Source organism: Eublepharis macularius, chromosome 7 (assembly GCF_028583425.1).
Source record: "Eublepharis macularius isolate TG4126 chromosome 7, MPM_Emac_v1.0, whole genome shotgun sequence".
Classification (NCBI taxonomy): domain Eukaryota; kingdom Metazoa; phylum Chordata; class Lepidosauria; order Squamata; family Eublepharidae; genus Eublepharis; species Eublepharis macularius.
In genome coordinates, this window is record NC_072796.1 from 110,164,560 (window position 1) to 110,181,278 (window position 16,719).

At 45.5% G+C, this 16,719-nt stretch overlaps 1 protein-coding gene across 2 annotated transcripts in view; it reads left to right on the plus strand.

Moving 5' to 3' along the window:
- PTDSS1 (phosphatidylserine synthase 1) overlaps window positions 1–12,096 on the plus strand; it is a 43,525-nt gene extending 31,429 nt beyond the window's left edge. Inside the window, exons 10-13 of one of the 2 annotated variants that reach the window (XM_054985400.1) lie at window positions 2,999–3,098; window positions 4,916–4,984; window positions 5,872–5,959; window positions 8,386–12,096. In XM_054985400.1, coding sequence (XP_054841375.1) covers window positions 2,999–3,098; window positions 4,916–4,984; window positions 5,872–5,959; window positions 8,386–8,495 — 367 coding nt within the window. In that variant the 3' untranslated portion in view covers window positions 8,496–12,096. The remainder of the gene's footprint in view (window positions 1–2,998; window positions 3,099–4,915; window positions 4,985–5,871; window positions 5,960–8,385) is intronic. The other variant, XM_054985401.1, reaches the window with a different exon arrangement.
- The last annotated feature ends 4,623 nt before the right edge of the window (window positions 12,097–16,719 follow it).

The window sequence follows — 16,719 nt, forward strand, 5'->3', positions numbered from 1 at the left end:
AGTAATTATGAGCGAACACACCAGAATTCAACACAAAACTGCTTTTGTTTTTGCAAGCATCCCCCATTGAACAGTCAAAAATATTGACAATTGTAAAATGTGTATATGTACACATACATACACATTGCCCATCCTCATGCTGTGAACGCACCCCCCTACCACTTCTAAACAACAAATGTTAACTTTTCAAGGGGACGAAAGAATAGAGGCTAGCTCTAAACAAATGGTAGGTGCCCAAGAAAACTACAGTTCCCATAAATCCTGACAGGATGTCATGATGTCCAGTCAGAGCCTATTCTCTGTGGTCAGTTACTCCCCCCCCCCTGCTCCCTTGGGAGGAGTGAATTGTCTATGGGGTAAGATTGGGCATTTTCTATGCCATTTTGAACCTGGCCTGTATCCAAACTGAACATATTACAAACTGTTTTGAGTAGACAATTTGGTTTTCATGTTCCTCCACTCAAGAGTTTTATCATGAGGATGAAAAGGGGCAACTCCCAGACATTTTGGTGACTCTGGCAATAAATTCCAGTGGAACGCCTCTTCTACTAGTTACCTTGGGGGGTCACCAAGAAGTTATCTTTCATGAGTCTCACTGAAATGTACAGGAATCTGTGGAAGAATGCAGAGTATGTTCAGCTTATGTTTCTTTTTTGGATATAATTAGAGCAGCAGTTTGGCCTGGCCTGATGAAAGAGCTTAAGGCAAAATATGAAAACATAGACTTTGAACAGAGGAGTGCCCCCTTCCACAATCTCAATGGTTGGGGCCATCAGGACCAACACATCCCATTTGGTAGCTGAATAAGCCATTAGAATATTTTGAGTCCTTGGTAAAGACAGTCATGGAGATTTTATCAAATTGCCTTCTAACCAAGAGTCCTGCCTGTCAGAGGTGATCCCAGAGGAGGAAGCACTCAGTCCCAGAAAGGGCTGAATGCATCCTAAATGGTGGAAATGTTTGTACACTGCTCATTTTGTCACTTCTGCTTATTAGCAGCTTCTGAAGTGGTGAGGCTTGTCCATACCAGTAACCTGGGGCAAGTCATTCAGGCCTTTACTTGGCTGTGTCAATATATGTGGCCCTTCACACATGAACAGAGGCAAGGAAAGGGAGCTCACAGTCTAACTGCTGGCAAGATGGGGAGGGAGAGGCAAAGCAACAGACAGAGCAGAAGAATGGGGGAGAGGTCAGTTCTGAAAAATGGCTTTTGACTCTTCCACAGTATTAAAGTCACCTGTGTTTAATGCACAAGCAATGTTTGATAGAAGTAATTGGGAACCTGGCTAAGGGTAGAGATGCTCATTCATATATAAACCAATTAAAAGCAGTTCTCGTTAATATTGTTGTTTATAACAAATGCAGGTTAAACTATTAATGATATTTATTAATATTAGTATCTCTTCCTTATTCTTACGTCTTGCTGTCTAGTTTAGAATGTACAGAGGTCAGAGGGAGAGGAATGGGGGAGGAGATGACAGGAGAAGAAGACTGCTGGGGCCGGCACTGCTGCAGGCCAGGCCAGGTCGGGGGAGGGGGAATCAGCTGATGCAGACCAAAAATCTCCTCTGCCTGCATCTGGAATGCTCTTTCTGACTAGTCTCCATGCCTCAGTGCACCATGGGAAAAGTAGTCCCAGGATATTGATTATCACTGTTGTTTGTCAGAAAAAGCACTCAAGGTGCTGAATGGAGGAGAGAAAGTCTTGACCTGAGTCAGGTCCCCTTGCTGAACTGGGCTGCGGCATCAGCCTGCGGTGTAAATGAAGATGGGGAAATAAACAAAAAAAATCCCAAAAGTTTTTACTAACAAATACATACCAGAAAAGGGGGGAAAGTGTGTATACCCCTACTTATAGGCTCTTTAATTGCATGACATTCTCCATCTACGGAGAAAGGAGCTGGAGTTTTCATACTGCATCAGTTCAAACTGTCTTCTGGTTTAAAGAGCTCCCCATACAAATAACAGTGACCCAAAGGCTGTTAATATGACATGCATCTTCTCCCTATCTCACTAGTATGTGTGTGTGTGAGTGAGTGTGAGAGAGAGAGAGAAAGAAATGAGCTTTCATCTGCCCGAAAGCTGCTTAGTGTCTCCCAAGAAGGATTAGGTTTCCTTTCTTTAAGCATAATCTCAGATCATAAGTTAAATGAATTTAGACATCCAGTAAAATCCCTCTCCTTGTATAACAGACTTCAGGCAAAAAGGAAAGGCTCCAAGGGAAGGAACAGCCCGGCCTTCGTGTCCCCTGCCCTTTATGAAGCAGGCGTTCTACATCCTGCAGTACAAATTCTGCACCATGAAAGGCTGGCTGTGTTAAGTATGCCAATTAAACTTTTTGGCATAATTCCCTTATTTTTGTCCATGGCTGCCTTTTTTTTTTTTTTGTACAATTCTGCTAGTCACAGGGAAGGGCAAGATGCTGTGCAGAGCCCTTACCCCCCCCCTTTCCCTATCCGCTGGATCCATGTTCTGCCACTCTTGTGGCATTTGAGATTTGAGCAGGTTTACTCACACATATTCAAGCATACCTTCAACACAGTAAGGGCCAAAAACTTGCTGTTTTTTAAATTGAAGTTTGAGATTCTCTGGAAAACTCTGTTCCAGCACTCCACACTTTTTCGGCAACACGCATAGCCTTGAACATGGCTGTATGCATCATTTTGCCTTGACTGAGGCAAAGAAAAGTGTTTCCACCTGTGTTTGTCACAGAATGTTTTTTCACAAAGTATTCAAGAAAAAACAACCAACACTTCTCTATTGAAGAGTTTACTCCATGCCCATTCAAGTGAGGCAGATTATTTTAGTGCTTTGTACACCTTATCTGAGCTCCTCCTTTCCTCTTCAGCAATAGGCAGCTTTGGAAAGATGACAAACCCACCAAACTGATTTGAACTGATGGAGCTGCTTTTTACCAAGTCAAGTCACTGGTCCATCTAAGTCGGTACTGTTTATTATGGCTCAGCTCAAGTGACATTTCTTCTGTTGTTCCCTCCAGGGTAATCGGTTTCCTTGAGGCGATTGTCTGCATCAAGTTTGGTCAAGAACTCTTCTCAAAAACACAAATATTATATGTTATATTTTGGCTCCTCTGTGTGGTAAGTGGCACTTTGCTATGTATGTGGTGATGTTCTACATCTCCGTTGAAAAATCAAGCAAGCGTTTCATTCTCTGCTTCCATGGAGTTGCAGAGCTCTTCTGGTATTTGTTGCTGTGTGTGTCCCCATTGAAACAAACAAGATGGGGGAGCGCCAGAATCAGGACCTTTTCTGTAGTGGCACCTGGATTGTAGAATTCCCTTCCCACAGAGGCTCGCTTGACACCAAATTAGCAACTATTTCAGTGCCAAACAAAGATTCTCCATGGAGCTTTATTATCTGTCCTGCTTTATTGGTGCTGAGGGGTTTTTTTTAAGAAGGTGTTTTACTTCTATAGAATATTTATTAGTTGCTTTCCTTCCTGAATAGACCGAAATCAGCTTTTTTTTGCCACCAAGTTGCAGCCAATTTATGGCAACCTCAGAGGGGTTTTGAGACAAACAGAGGTGGCTTGCCATTGTCTGCCTCTGCATAGTGACCCTGAACATCCTTGGTGGTCTCCCATCCAAGTAGTAGCCAGGGCTGACCCTGCTTATCTTCCAAGATCTGTCAGAAGTGGGCTAGCCTGGACCAGCCAGATCAAGACAAAGCAACTTACAACAATTTAAAAAATGCAATAAAAATTTACTACATATTTGCTGCTTTTTCAAGTTTATTTATTACTTTAATATTTTAATTTGATTCCGTTATAATAGTTTTATCTGTGGTTTGCTGTTGTCCCCGTTTGCTGAGTTTGTCTGGCATGACGTATTCTTGCTTATACTGTATGTGCAGCCTGAAAGAGAGATATGGTATAAATGTTATAAATAAATAAATGATATATCAATAACTAGAGGAATCTGCCAGAGATTCCTTCAGTGTAAGCCCCCCTGAAATGAAATCGTAGCTGCATGGATAGATAACTGTGCACAATTTCTGTGCTCCTATATGCCCTCTTTTGCTGGAGAACATGCAAGAGGAAGGTTATTGCATCCCCAAATGGGCACAAGATCAGGGACTCGGGCTGTGTAGTGCTGCACTACAGAAATCAGAGGAATTGGAATCAAGTTTCTAGCCCTTTGGCCAAGCAGAACAGTCACTTGTTCTGACATTAAGGGGAGTTAGTCTAGACTAGTTCACAACATGCAGAGTAGTTTTTTTTATGTAAAGCTGCACTGTGAGATATCTTTCCTCATCGTTCAAATGTACATTGTGCAATGTGTCAGAACCCAGAATGCCCAGGAGATGTGCCTTGCAATAACAGCAGCACATCTGAGCACAGTAAACTCTAGTGGAAGGCAAAGGAGCCTCTGTCAGTACTTTGCTGGACTGAGGTCACCCAGAGTCATCCCATCCTGAGTCAGCTCTAAGCACTGACCGTTACTAGGATCACGTATCTAATTGTACAAGATCAGGAGCATAGCCCAGGGTTTGCACAACTTGTTATCAAGGAACCTGAAGAGTTTCCATAAGTCACTAGCAAACCTTGAGTGAACAGCAGCGTATAGATAAGCCTGGAAAGGCTCTCTGATCCCCTGGTACTCCTAATCTAAATGATTATGGCCTAATCTACATTGCAAGGAAAACTAGGAATTTCCACTGGAATTCTGTTAGTTCTTTGGGGCGAAACCATGTCAGTGAAAATGATATAAAACTGCTTTATATTCCTGTGTAAATAAGGCCCATGTCTATGTTAGAAAAAGAGCTGAATTTTTTTTCTCCTGGTTGCATTACAGTAACAAAAACTTAGCCAGCAATTTTCTAAAAAATGTGTTCAGTTTTGACAGTTTGGGGATTTTTTCCTGCCTTCTCCCTTTTTTCTTTTTTCAATGTTACAGGCTATTACAACTTTCCTGTGTTTATATGGAATGGTTTGGTATGCAGACCGCTATGGACAGCGAGAAAAGGTATGCTTAGTGAAAAATGCAACCCTTGCTATAAATCATCTTTTGGGGTTGCAAATCACTTGCCGTTTATCCAGAAAACTTAGAAGAATTGTTGCCATAGTTGTGTCATCTCAGACTTCGATAGCAACATAATGTGTCAAACCAGTGAGTTGGTCAGAAGTGTAGATGCCCCTGAACAATAATCCTCCTCTGTGAAACCACAGGAGGAGGAGGAGGAGGGCAGTGCCTTCCCCAGTTCTCCTTGAATGGGGCTCCTGTTTACTTGTTCATGTACCCTGCTAAATTCCGCCCTGGTTCTGTATGCAAGAATGCGGACACTGTGGCTGCAATCCTAAGAACACTTTTTCCTGGGAGTAAGCGCCACTGAATAAAATTAGACTTCTGAATGGACCAATATGCCACCAAAAAGCATGGAGATGACCCATTCTATCATGCCTGAAGTCACAGGATCAGTCATAATGTGTATGGACAAAAAAGTGGAACTTGCAAATCCATCCTTTGGGCAGAAGATTTCCATGACTTAAGCAGGATGAGCCATTAGACCCAAATCAGGCAATAACTATTATTCATTTCAGTTTTGCAAAGTTTAGCTGGGAAATCATAAATGTCACCATATCTTGATGAAAGGGCACGTGGGTATCCCAAACACAGGAGAATGCTTTGGGTCACACAGTGGTGTTCAGGTTGCGGAGTCAGCCTTGCTGTCTGTCTGGTTTCTTGTCCTCTCATCTACTGGACTTGTGTGGAATGGGAGGGGGGGCTGCCTTGCTTTTGGTATCCACTCAGTTCTCTGGGCAGTTATAAACTTACATGTCTGTTAGGGCCTGGAGACAAGAAGTACCAATTGCAAAGGCAAAACTGGCTGATGATCATCTTTGTTTTCACAGACTTTGTCGGAAAGCGAAGACAGCTCGTACATCCCAGATGCTTCCTGGCTAAACTCTAAGTTCACTAGAGGTACTGGTGCCTCATATGGTACATTCTGTCCCTTTTTGTCAGTAGCATTCATAATACACTTTTCAGTTCATTTACAGCTTGCAGTGAAGAATCCTTCCAGTAGCATTAAAATGCAGACAGGCTGCTGGCCATGGCGAATGTGCACTTGGGGGTTTTTCTTCCCCCCCTTCCTGGGTTGTTTCTTCTTCAGCACTCTCAGCTGAATTCTTCCTGTCCTCCATCCTAATTGTCCCAATATGTCCACCTTGACATTAATACACAAGACTATGGGTTTGTTTTGAGGCATCTGGGCCACTGTGGCAATCCTCAGGGCACAAATGTCCTGCTGCTGACAGGACTGGGCCAAGTGGCCCCTTGAGCAATTTCCCCTTGAGCATGCCTGTCAAGGTGATTGAACGTCCTTGTGTGTTTAATGTGGCAACATGTCCTAATGGATGGAGGTCAGCCTTTTCCTCCTCCTTTTACTCTTGGACAGGGTTCTCGACATTTGGAATTTTGAAAACAGGTAGTTGGCACCACAACAAAATAGCTGCTGTGGGAGAGGTGAGACCAGTCCCAAAATGTCGGCCGTGGCCACTAGGCCCAGTCACAAAATGTTGGGAGGGTCTACAGAATGTTGAAGATCCAATCCAAGCATCACCCTACGATGGGGATGGAAGGGGTGGAGCAGCTATTTCTAAATGAGTGCCCTTCCAGAGTACTTCTCTCTCCTGTGAAGAGGAGGAAAGCCAGGATTGGCTGTCTGCTTTGGGGATGAGTTGCTTTGAGGAAGAAGTCAGTGGGAGCCAGGAATCAGTCGGCATACCCATGGGCACCACAGCGGGGATCATGGCCCCTCAAAATTTACCTGGAAGCTCTGGTAACTACCTCAACGGTTACACATTAATATGCCTCAGCTTCTTGCGGGACTGAGAAGAACTCTGCCCCCCTGAAGGTTATCCTGCTTAGTATGCTTCTTTCACACATGCTTCTGCTCTGGCTGCTGGAAGAAGCCAGCTTGTAAATTACTTCTCGACCTTTCACCAGGTCGTGTGGACCAATAAGGATAATTAGCAGTGGAGAGAGCATGGCCATAGTCTGCTTGTCAGGCAGCACAGCATGTTTTGGTAAGCATGGGTTGGTAGACGTCTTCTGAGATACACAATTCTTTGTGTATCCTAACTGGTTCTGGGATAAGTGGCATGCTCAGTCACAGCAACAGGCTCAGCACAGCAACCGAGGTAGGACCCTGTACCACAAGGTTCTGAGAACGTGTGCAAGTATCAAAACTTTCAAGTCAGGTGTATGAGGGGGCAGATAAGTGAAGGCTAATGAATAACATTATGTTCATGTAATATACAATATGAAATTCTCTTTATTTTTTTTCTGGAGGCGTAAGTTCTAGTGTACATAACTGTGAATGTTGAAAATGAAATCATCCCATTTTGATGTGTGTCTAAAATGTCGATATTGACCCTCTCTGTATGTTACTCCTGTAACCATGTTATGCTACCTTATGTCTGTGTGGTGTAAAGTGTTGTCAAATTATACCTGAATTGTGGCATCCCCATCAAGGGACTTTCAGGGCAAGTGAAAACCAGAAGTGGTTTGCCATTGACTTCCTCTGCAGAGTCTTCCTTGGTGGTCCCTCATCCAAGTACTAATCCTGCTTAGCTTCTGAGCTCTGACAAGACGGGGCTATACCATGCTTCGCTCTCATTCTGCCTTATACTGAGTCAGAATATTGGTTCTTCGAGCTTGATTTTGTCTGTTGTGACTGGCAGTGGCTTTCCAGGGTCTCAGTTAGGGGAAGGTTTACCCCCACACTCACTATGATGTACTGGGGAGGGTCTCTGGAAATTTATACCTCACTTCGACACCACCCTAGCAACACCTTCCTGCTTTCCCCCTTCCTTAGGGTAGTCAGCAGGACTTCAGTGGATGTTCAGTGGAGATGCGGTTCTTTTAAACAGCCAGACTCATGTCCTAAGCGTGAGTGTTAAGCCCACACGTGCACACCAGTGCTCAAAAAGTTAAAAGAAGAAAATTTGGAAAGCAACATGAGATTTAATCCTTTACCATTTAACTTGAGAAAAGAGGAATATGCCCAGTTAGCATATTTTTCAGTTTGGGAGAGTTTTAGTTACATCCCAGTCTTCATTTCAACTGTCAAGGTTTTCTTGCCAAAGCCTTCCCTGTAGAAACTCACTGCAGCCCCTCTCCTTCCTCCTGTTTTAGCACCCAAAGCATCTGCATGCTGTGAAAGAAGTGATAAATATTTGAGAAGACTAATCATTCTTACATTGTAATTAACAAGCTGCCATAATGGGGAAAAATAAGATAGTAGTTAAACCACTAGATGGCATCCTGGTCTCAAGCAAATTGTCTCAAAACACGTCCCAGCCATTGTATTTGTAAAAAGCAAAAGATCCTTTTAAAAAATTAATTCCATGTTCACTTGCTAGGAATGGAAGACAGTCCCCCTAAGCACTCTGTCAACAGCGAGGGCCACTCATCTCGGAGGAGGAACCGCCATTCAAAAACAAAAGTGACCAATGGGGTTGGCAAAAGATAGAATGACAGTTTCCATATTTGTTCCGGAAGCGTGCCTGAGAGCAAAGAAAACTAAACAAGGCCTGGTTCTGAATTCCCTGCTTGAAGGTTGACGAGAGAAGAGGAAGATATGAAAAGAGATGACATCTTCAGCAACCAGAGGCCAAGAACCTTCTTTAAGATGGAGCTTACCCATGTATTGCAAATCATTAGCTGCTGTCACTTTGCCATTCACTGGATTAAATTTAACCTCTTCTGCACTTGATATTCTAAACAGACGTAAGACAAATAGTTGCTTGCTCCTGAAGGGTTTGTGTGCAAATCTTTGGTCAGGTAGTGCAAATGCCTTCTTGGAAGGCCTTTCTTTAGTTGAATTTGATAACCCAAAGTGAACAGGCAGCCACTGGGGCTGGCTCTGTTGCTCTTGGGGCGGGTTCTCAAAAAACATCATTTTGCATCTTCTTTTTTTGTTGTTGTGGAACAGAATGTTTGAAAGATGCTCTGCCTGGGTTTTCAATCAGCTGAACCTTTCTGCACTTAGGGTTTAAAAAAAAAATACAATCAGCAGCGTATCATAAAGTATTAGAATGTGTGTCTGTGGTTTTATACAGTTAATTCCATTTCTAACTCTGCCAAATGTTCATCATGTCCACTTCCATTTCAGATGGTCATGAAATTCTATTGCACAATAAGAGCAGTGTTTGCCATTCCAGAGACATAACCAAAAACTTAAAAGGGCTCCTCCGGGAACTACGACTAAGCAACAAAATGACATCCTTCCTTGGAAGGGTGTTGTTTTGTTGCTTATTTCAGAGACATAGGCAAAGCATCATTTATCCATATGGATACGCCATTAAAAATAGTCGCCAGCACCTCCTGTAGTTCCTGTATGTTTATTATCTCTTCAGCGACACCACGCTTTTCAAACAGATTCCTCTTGATAGGCCAAAGCAACAAAACAATTCCAGTTGTAAAGGAAAGATTGTGCTTAAACCTGGAAAGATGGCTTATCCAGCAAACTGCTGTAGATCTCTCCGTTTTGTTGTTTTTGAAAAAATATAATCGCTTACACAAGCTCACTGCCTGTTCTTGGGTCATGTGGTGTCAGTTTTGCAGTATTGTTTCCCTGTTTCTTTGAAAAGAATGATTAAACAGTATTTCATTATAAAATTCACCACACTGGGTAATTCCCAAGAAAACCATAACAGTAATAATTTAAACCATGACTGTCGTTTAACTCTTCAGTTGTCAGGCCCAAGACCTTTTTTAAAAAATAGATTTCCCGCCCCCCCCCCCCCAACCTGGTTGGTTTTTCTGTGTGGCAGCTGTGCGGTGGTTGTGACAGAGGTAGGAAGTTAGGTAGGTACCTAACATACCTACAATAAAATACCATTACTCTTCATCTGGGAAATGCCAGATACAGGCTACAAGATAAAGGAAATATCGTGACGTCCACAGGTGGTATGCTGTAAACAGAAAGACCACTATAATCCATGAGTCTCTACATGCCACAGAGGATCAGCTTTTGAAATGCACTCTCTGTCGCTATTAAGGTTCTGTTTTATTTGGGGGGAGGTGTTTATCACCAATGTGCAAACTCTGGCATTGAAAGCTCCTACAGCTATATTGTATTTGCTGCGACTGTGCTAATTGTTACATGGGAGAAAATATGTATCTCAAACATATTTTCATAACAAACATTGGTTTCTTGTTTATATTCTTAAAGTTGTACATTGTTGTACCTCTTGGTGTTCTTGTTGTACCTCTTGGTGTTCTTAGCATGCTGAACAATTCTTGAATGTATTTGTTTTATCTCTGAATTCCCTTATGGGTCACTTGCTACCAGATAAACTAGTGGCTTGGATCCAGAAATCGCAATGGTAGGCGCTGACTGATACAAACTTCTGCAGTGTGTTTAACTTCCTAGCAGCCCCTTTCAAGCCCCCAGCAGATGATTCCTTGGGGGTCACATGACTTGCATGGACAGATAGCTGCATTGGTCTGATTGGGCTCCTGTGAGGAGGAGGGGGGGGCAAAATCATACACCTTCCATGCGCAGATCATCGCCTGCAGAACAGGGAGAAAACAGGATTGCTGGAGGGAGTGGAGCACATAAAAAATCACTTGCAGCTGAGCTCACAGATTGATGGATCCAAGCCACTGTTAATTTGTCTATTTATTCAAGACCAAAGTCAGAAGATGCTGATATCCTTGTGAACATGTCATACTGTCCACTTCAGTGTTATCACCCACATTCCTAAAGAGCCTGTTTTGCAAAGTACACAACATGCTGTATTCTGGCTCTATTGTGAAGTGAATAGTAAAGATCTCACTTGGCTCATTAGAGGTGCAGACCCAGGTATATGTGCAGTAGTTTCATATACAAAAGCCAGCTCTGTCAATAGAAAAAAGGAGCGTTTAGGTATACAGTTATATCATGTGCAGAATGTACATGCAAGTCTTTAAAAAAAACCCAGAAATTGGTGTTACCATTTATGATGCATGGGTTACAAAGTGGAGTGTTTGAATGGTAGAGAGACAGGTAGACACTTCCCTTTTCCAACAGCAAAAAAAAAAAAAAGCACCCCTAAGGATACTGTCAACAATTCAAAGGTATACTTATGTGCATACAGAAGTAGGTTTTGTGTGCCCTTTGACCTTTTTGGATGCTAGCCTATGCACACTGTTTTTTTAAAAAAAGAAATTATAAAAGACAATCTTGCATGATTAAAATTTAAACGTGTTTTCTTAATCTCCCAAGAAGAGTAAAAATGGTTTCCTCCCCATAATATGTTAAGCTGTGTTCATCTTTCCCCTGCCTATTTCATTGTAAATTATGTAAACTATTCAAATATTGTGTTGGAAAATTGCATTTTCTGTACTGTAATCAGTTTATTCTTGTTCAAAGTGACAAACACGTGCTCATTTCATACTCTGTCTGCTAGATGGCATGTGTGTTCTGTATATTTCAATGGAAATGAGACCCGGACCAATAGAAACAGGAAGAGGAGCTTTGATCAGGTCTAGAAATATGATACTGTTAAACCTGAGAGATGTATCCCACAACTGATGAATTCCACATGTGAGCTCTAGCACTGTTATCCTTGTATTGAGAATTCTGGCCGATATTATTTTCTGCCATTTACAGGCTTTTCCCCTACCTTTTTCATGTCCCTTCATCCTGCTTTTTACAATTGTCCCACCTGACTACCGTCCAGGTTATGTGTGTTTGTGTGTGTGTGTCATTTTTTTAAAAAAAAATTATTTACAGTGTGCTTATTGAAGAAGAGGTTGACTTTGGTTCCTCTGGAGATTGTGCTGTATGAACAGTCATTGATGGGGGGCCTAACCTAGTACGGCATGGCCAAAACAGTGAACAGTAGCAACAGGTTAGAACACTGCAGAATAGCTCTAGTGAAAAAAGGCATTTTTAAGGCCAAGAGAGCATCAAATAAAAAGGGAGAACCCTAGCCACCAAAAGCAAAGTTATTGCCAGCTACCAGTATTAAAACTGTGTGAAGCACTGTTATATATAAAATCAGTATGCAAATACATGGAGTTTGGTTTCAGCTCTGCTTCTGGCTATTCACCTGTGAAAAATAAAGTCCTGAATGCCTAAAGAATATTGTGGTGGTGTTAATTTTATTAGATCCTTCAGTATATGTTGGGTTCCAGTGCCTCTGGTGCTAGAAGTGGTGACCAGGATTGAGGCTCTGAGCCCATGATAACTTTTTAGCTTTCAGTCTAGTCATGCAAGATGCCAGGGGTTTAAAATCAATGCAAAAAGATCCTTCAAGACGCACTAGATTGCTAATAAGCTGATAGAAGTCATGTGTATAGGGTAATGCCCGATGGGAACTAACCTGAGCATGCTGGTCCTGCCTGAAAACAAGTGTTCTGGCTCCACCTTGTGCCACAACGTGAGCCCTGAGTATTTGCATATCGAGAGTCTCTCCATGATCCAGAACACCGTATTTCCTGTATTCTTCCTCACAAGGACACAGCTTGCACATATGCAGACTACATGTGGGAGGGGGATGAATCTGGTAGAGCAGCTGCTTGGCATGCAGAAGGTCCCAAGTTTCACCCCCAGCCTCTCCTGTGAAAAGGATCAAGTAGCAGGTGATGTGAAAGACCTAGGCCTGAGACCCTGGACAGCTGCTACCAGTTTACCAGTAGGCAATACTGTCCTTAATGGACCGATGGCCTGATTTAGTAAAAAGGTGGTTTCACGTGTGAAATCTCAGTGCCTGTGGGGTAGTAAAGTTTTGTAGGTAGAGGTGGAGCCAATGCACTGAGACTCAGTCTCCCTGTACACATGTTACTCTGTACACTGTTGTATGTACAGGGCTACCTTCTCTGTCCATTCCTTACTAATGGAAGACACAGAGAGGCTTAGTAGCTGGATTTGTCATTAAAATTAAACTCCAGGGTATTTTCTATGTAGTGTCAATGAATACTGGTTTTTGAAGCCACCCAGAGCGACCGTTGACAGCAGGAAAGAAAAGGCTGTAAGTATTTTAATAAGTACACTTATATCTGGTACAGAACAATATTCAAATCATCCCACCCAAGTGTTTCAGGACCTTTCTTTTGCAGAAGATCAAGCATGAAAGTGACTACTCCTAGCTTGAGAGGGAGGGGCTGCAATATTCGCATTTTATGCCAGAGACATCCACTCTTCCTCTCAGACGCTCACGCAATAATGCCCTGCTTAGCATCTGTGAAAGAGAAGTCAGACATGGAAGCTGTTCAAAGGCCTTAGTTTAAGAAAACCTGAGAAGAAAGATGAGGCCAGGAAAAAAAATACAACCGATTCATACGGAGATGAAAGTTGGTTCTCGGTGAAAACCAGATGCACGAGGAACACACAGATAAAGCACTTACCTAGAAAAATGAGCTGAGTATTTTAGTCTGAATCTGTATCTCTTCCAACTCTAGGGCTAGAATAGGTTGGTACCATTTGTTTAATTGTTCGTATTGTGATTCCACTCAAGTTTTTTCCGATGAGAATAATGGACAATACTTTTCAGCACATAAGGGGTAATTCCCACCTAAAGATAACCATTATGAAATCTCAATACCGGCTCATCTATCCTCTCACCGTAAATAGGTTTTAATAACATAAAAGCCTATTTCCACTTTTGTCTCTGGAGTCATGTACCAAAAATGAAGAGAAAGATGGCCATCAGCTCCAGAACTGTCTAGTCGAAAATAGGAAGTGACTAAAATTAGCACATGGTTTCAATGTTTTCAAATTTGGCATTTTACGCCAAGCTTGATGCTAACAAGGTCATTGTTCAGTGACGAGGATTTACTCTAACTTAGCAATCCTGGAGCAAAAAGGATGGTGCCTCTGATACACAGGCTGTTCATCTTCGTTCTTCTGTGCCTCCACACATGGGGGACTGCGCAGGCGCAGGCCAGCCGCCGGAGAATTTTCTAGAGCTTCCATGGCTCCGAAGGGGCCGTTTGTCGCGTGCCTCAGCGACCGTCTTCCCACCCAAACGGTCACGTGATCCTCCAGCGACCAACGGCCCCTTCCCTCAGTTCTCTTCTTGCCGCCGCTTGGAGAGAACGTGAGCTTCGTTGCTCTGTGCTTTTGTGCTTCGTGCCTTTCTCTAACTGATTGCTTGGCTTTTGACTTCGGACTTCGTGACCTCGACTATTCTTCGGATCTCGCTTTGGACTTTGACGTGGACTCGGTAATTTGACTCGGACTGTTTTTGACCCTTCTTTCGCGTGCCCCTGAAGATGGCCTCAACGGCTCTCTTCAAGCATTGTCTCCAATGCCACACCAAGATGGCCAAAACCGATGGCCATGAGCTGTGCCTCTTTTGTTTGGGGGAGACCCACAACGTGTCGGCCTGCAAGATCTGCCAGGGCTTCACCAACAAGGCCCGGCAGGATCGGAGGGCCCGACTGAATTCGTCACTGTGGCAGTCGGTCATGTCCGAGGGGACCCCGTTACCTAAGGCCGGCCCTAGCCCCTCTGCCGAAAGGCGCTCAAGAGCTGGCTCTGTGGCCTCCGCGAGGTCGGGGTCGAAACCGCGTCCCCCGAGTGCCTCGGCGTCGAGAGCGGCCTCCCCAGCGCAGGGTCCGGCGCGGCCGCCCCGCAGCGCGTCATCCACCAGGTCGGATCCGAGACCGACATCGGAACCGAGGATCCTGGTGCCGAGTCCCCGGTCGGAACCGACGACCGGTTCGATCCCTATTAAATCCAAGAGGTCGAAGCAGAGGTCCCCTTCGAAGGCAAGGAGCGCGTCGGTTCCGAGGTCTTCTTCGGAACCGGCAAAAAAGAAGAAGAAGACCAAACATCATCGGTCGCCGCATCCCGCTCCCCAGGAGGAGGTCATCGTGCTTCCTCACACGCCTTCCCCTCATCTGGGTTCCCCCGAACCAGAGGAAATCTCCGTGCCGGTGCCGGATCCGATGGCCTTCGAAACGGTGCCCGCAGAGTTTTCATCGGGGCCGGAGCCGAGCCCGCGCCGTCGGAGCCGACCATCTCCTGCCCTTCGGTCACCGAGGTTGGAACCGAGCCCGTCTCCTCATCGGGGCCGTCCATCTCCTGCCCGTCCATCTCCGCCTGCTGTCGGTCGTGAGCGACGCCGGTCCGGGGACAGCATTCGATCTGCCCGATCCACTGCATCCCGGCATCGTCAAGCCTCCTACCTTCCCTCGCCATACCGTTGCCAGTGGGAAGGGGCACCTGCTGGTTTCACCGAGTCGGAACCGGGGCCGTCGACGTCGAGGCGAACGTGGTTTCCCCCTCCAGTCCAGGGTGAGGACTCCCAGCACGGTTCCGAGGAAGGAGAAGTGGAGAGCCTGGCCGAGTACCAGTCGGAGTCCTGGTCTGAACCGTCGCCGGCTGATGATCTGGTGCCATCTACGGGCTCCCCATACGAGGACCTCCGCATCTATGCTGACCAGATGGCGAGGATGGCCCAGGCCCTCGAGATGGACATCTCCTCGGCGACCCCACAGACCAAAGACAAGCTGCTCAAGCGGATATACGGTGACAACCCGGCGTCCATTGGCTTCCCCATGCTTGAGGGTATTGAGGAGATCGTGGAGAAGGTGTGGAAGGTGCCCTGTGACCAGCCTCCAACATCTAAGCGGATCGAGCAGCTTTATAAGATCAAACAGGGCACCTGGCCGGCGTTGGTGAAGCACCCTCCACCTTCCTCCTTGGTCACGGAGGAATTCAACCCCCGACGGTCGGGTCACTCCTCGGTGCCTGCCGATAAAGAGAGCAGAAAGCTTGATGCCATGGGCAGGCACCAGTACATCGTCGCTTCGCTGGGTCTGAGGATTGCCAACTACCAGACCATCATGGCAGGGTACCAGCTGTACCTCTGGGAGAAGTTGGCGTCCTATACCCGGGACCTCCCACCTGAGCAGAAGGCTGTGGTGTCCCTGCTGCAAACAGAGGCTGTCCGGCTGTCTAAACAGCAAATGAATGCTGGGAGCCACGCTGCTGACACTGCTGCTAGAGGGATGGCTTCGGCGGTGGTCCTCAGGCGCCACTCCTGGTTGCGGTCGACCACCCTGTCTCAGGAGGTGCGTTCCAGGGTGGAGAGCATGCCCTTTGAGGGGGACTCGCTGTTCTCCAAGTCCACCGACGAGACCCTGAAAAAGAAAAAGGAGGACAGACAGACGGCACGGTCCTTGGGTCTGGCTCCTTCAGACAAACCCGCCTCCAGGCCACGGTACGCTCCCCGGTCCGGCCCTTACCACTTCCAGGGCAGGTACCAGCAGCAGCGGCCGGGTTTCCACCAGTATCCTGCCTACCAGCAGCGGTCCTACCCTCCCACACAACAGCAGAGGAGGCGTAGGCCCTTCAAGCCTCGTCCGTCACAGCAACCGGCCCAGCAGAGAGATCAGCAGGGTGCCAGGAGGCAGTACTGATGGGTCGCGCCAGCCGTATCCCTGAACTTCTCGGACAGACTGAGTCCACTCCTCTCTGAGTGGGAGTCAATAACATCTGACTCATGGGTCTTAACTATTGTTGAACTGGGATACGGGCTGGAGTTCGTTGAGCTGCCTAGATGCAGTTCACCCCTGACAGCTGTCAATAACACTATGGCCGAGCTGGATGCGGAGATCGTGTCGCTCTTGGCCAAGGGTGCTGTGGAAGAATTGCCCTATGAGGACTCTGTAAAGGGTTTCTTCTCTAGGTTCTTCCTGGTCCCTAAGAAGGATGGGGGCTTACGTCCCATTTTAGATCTGAGGGGCCTTAATGCCTT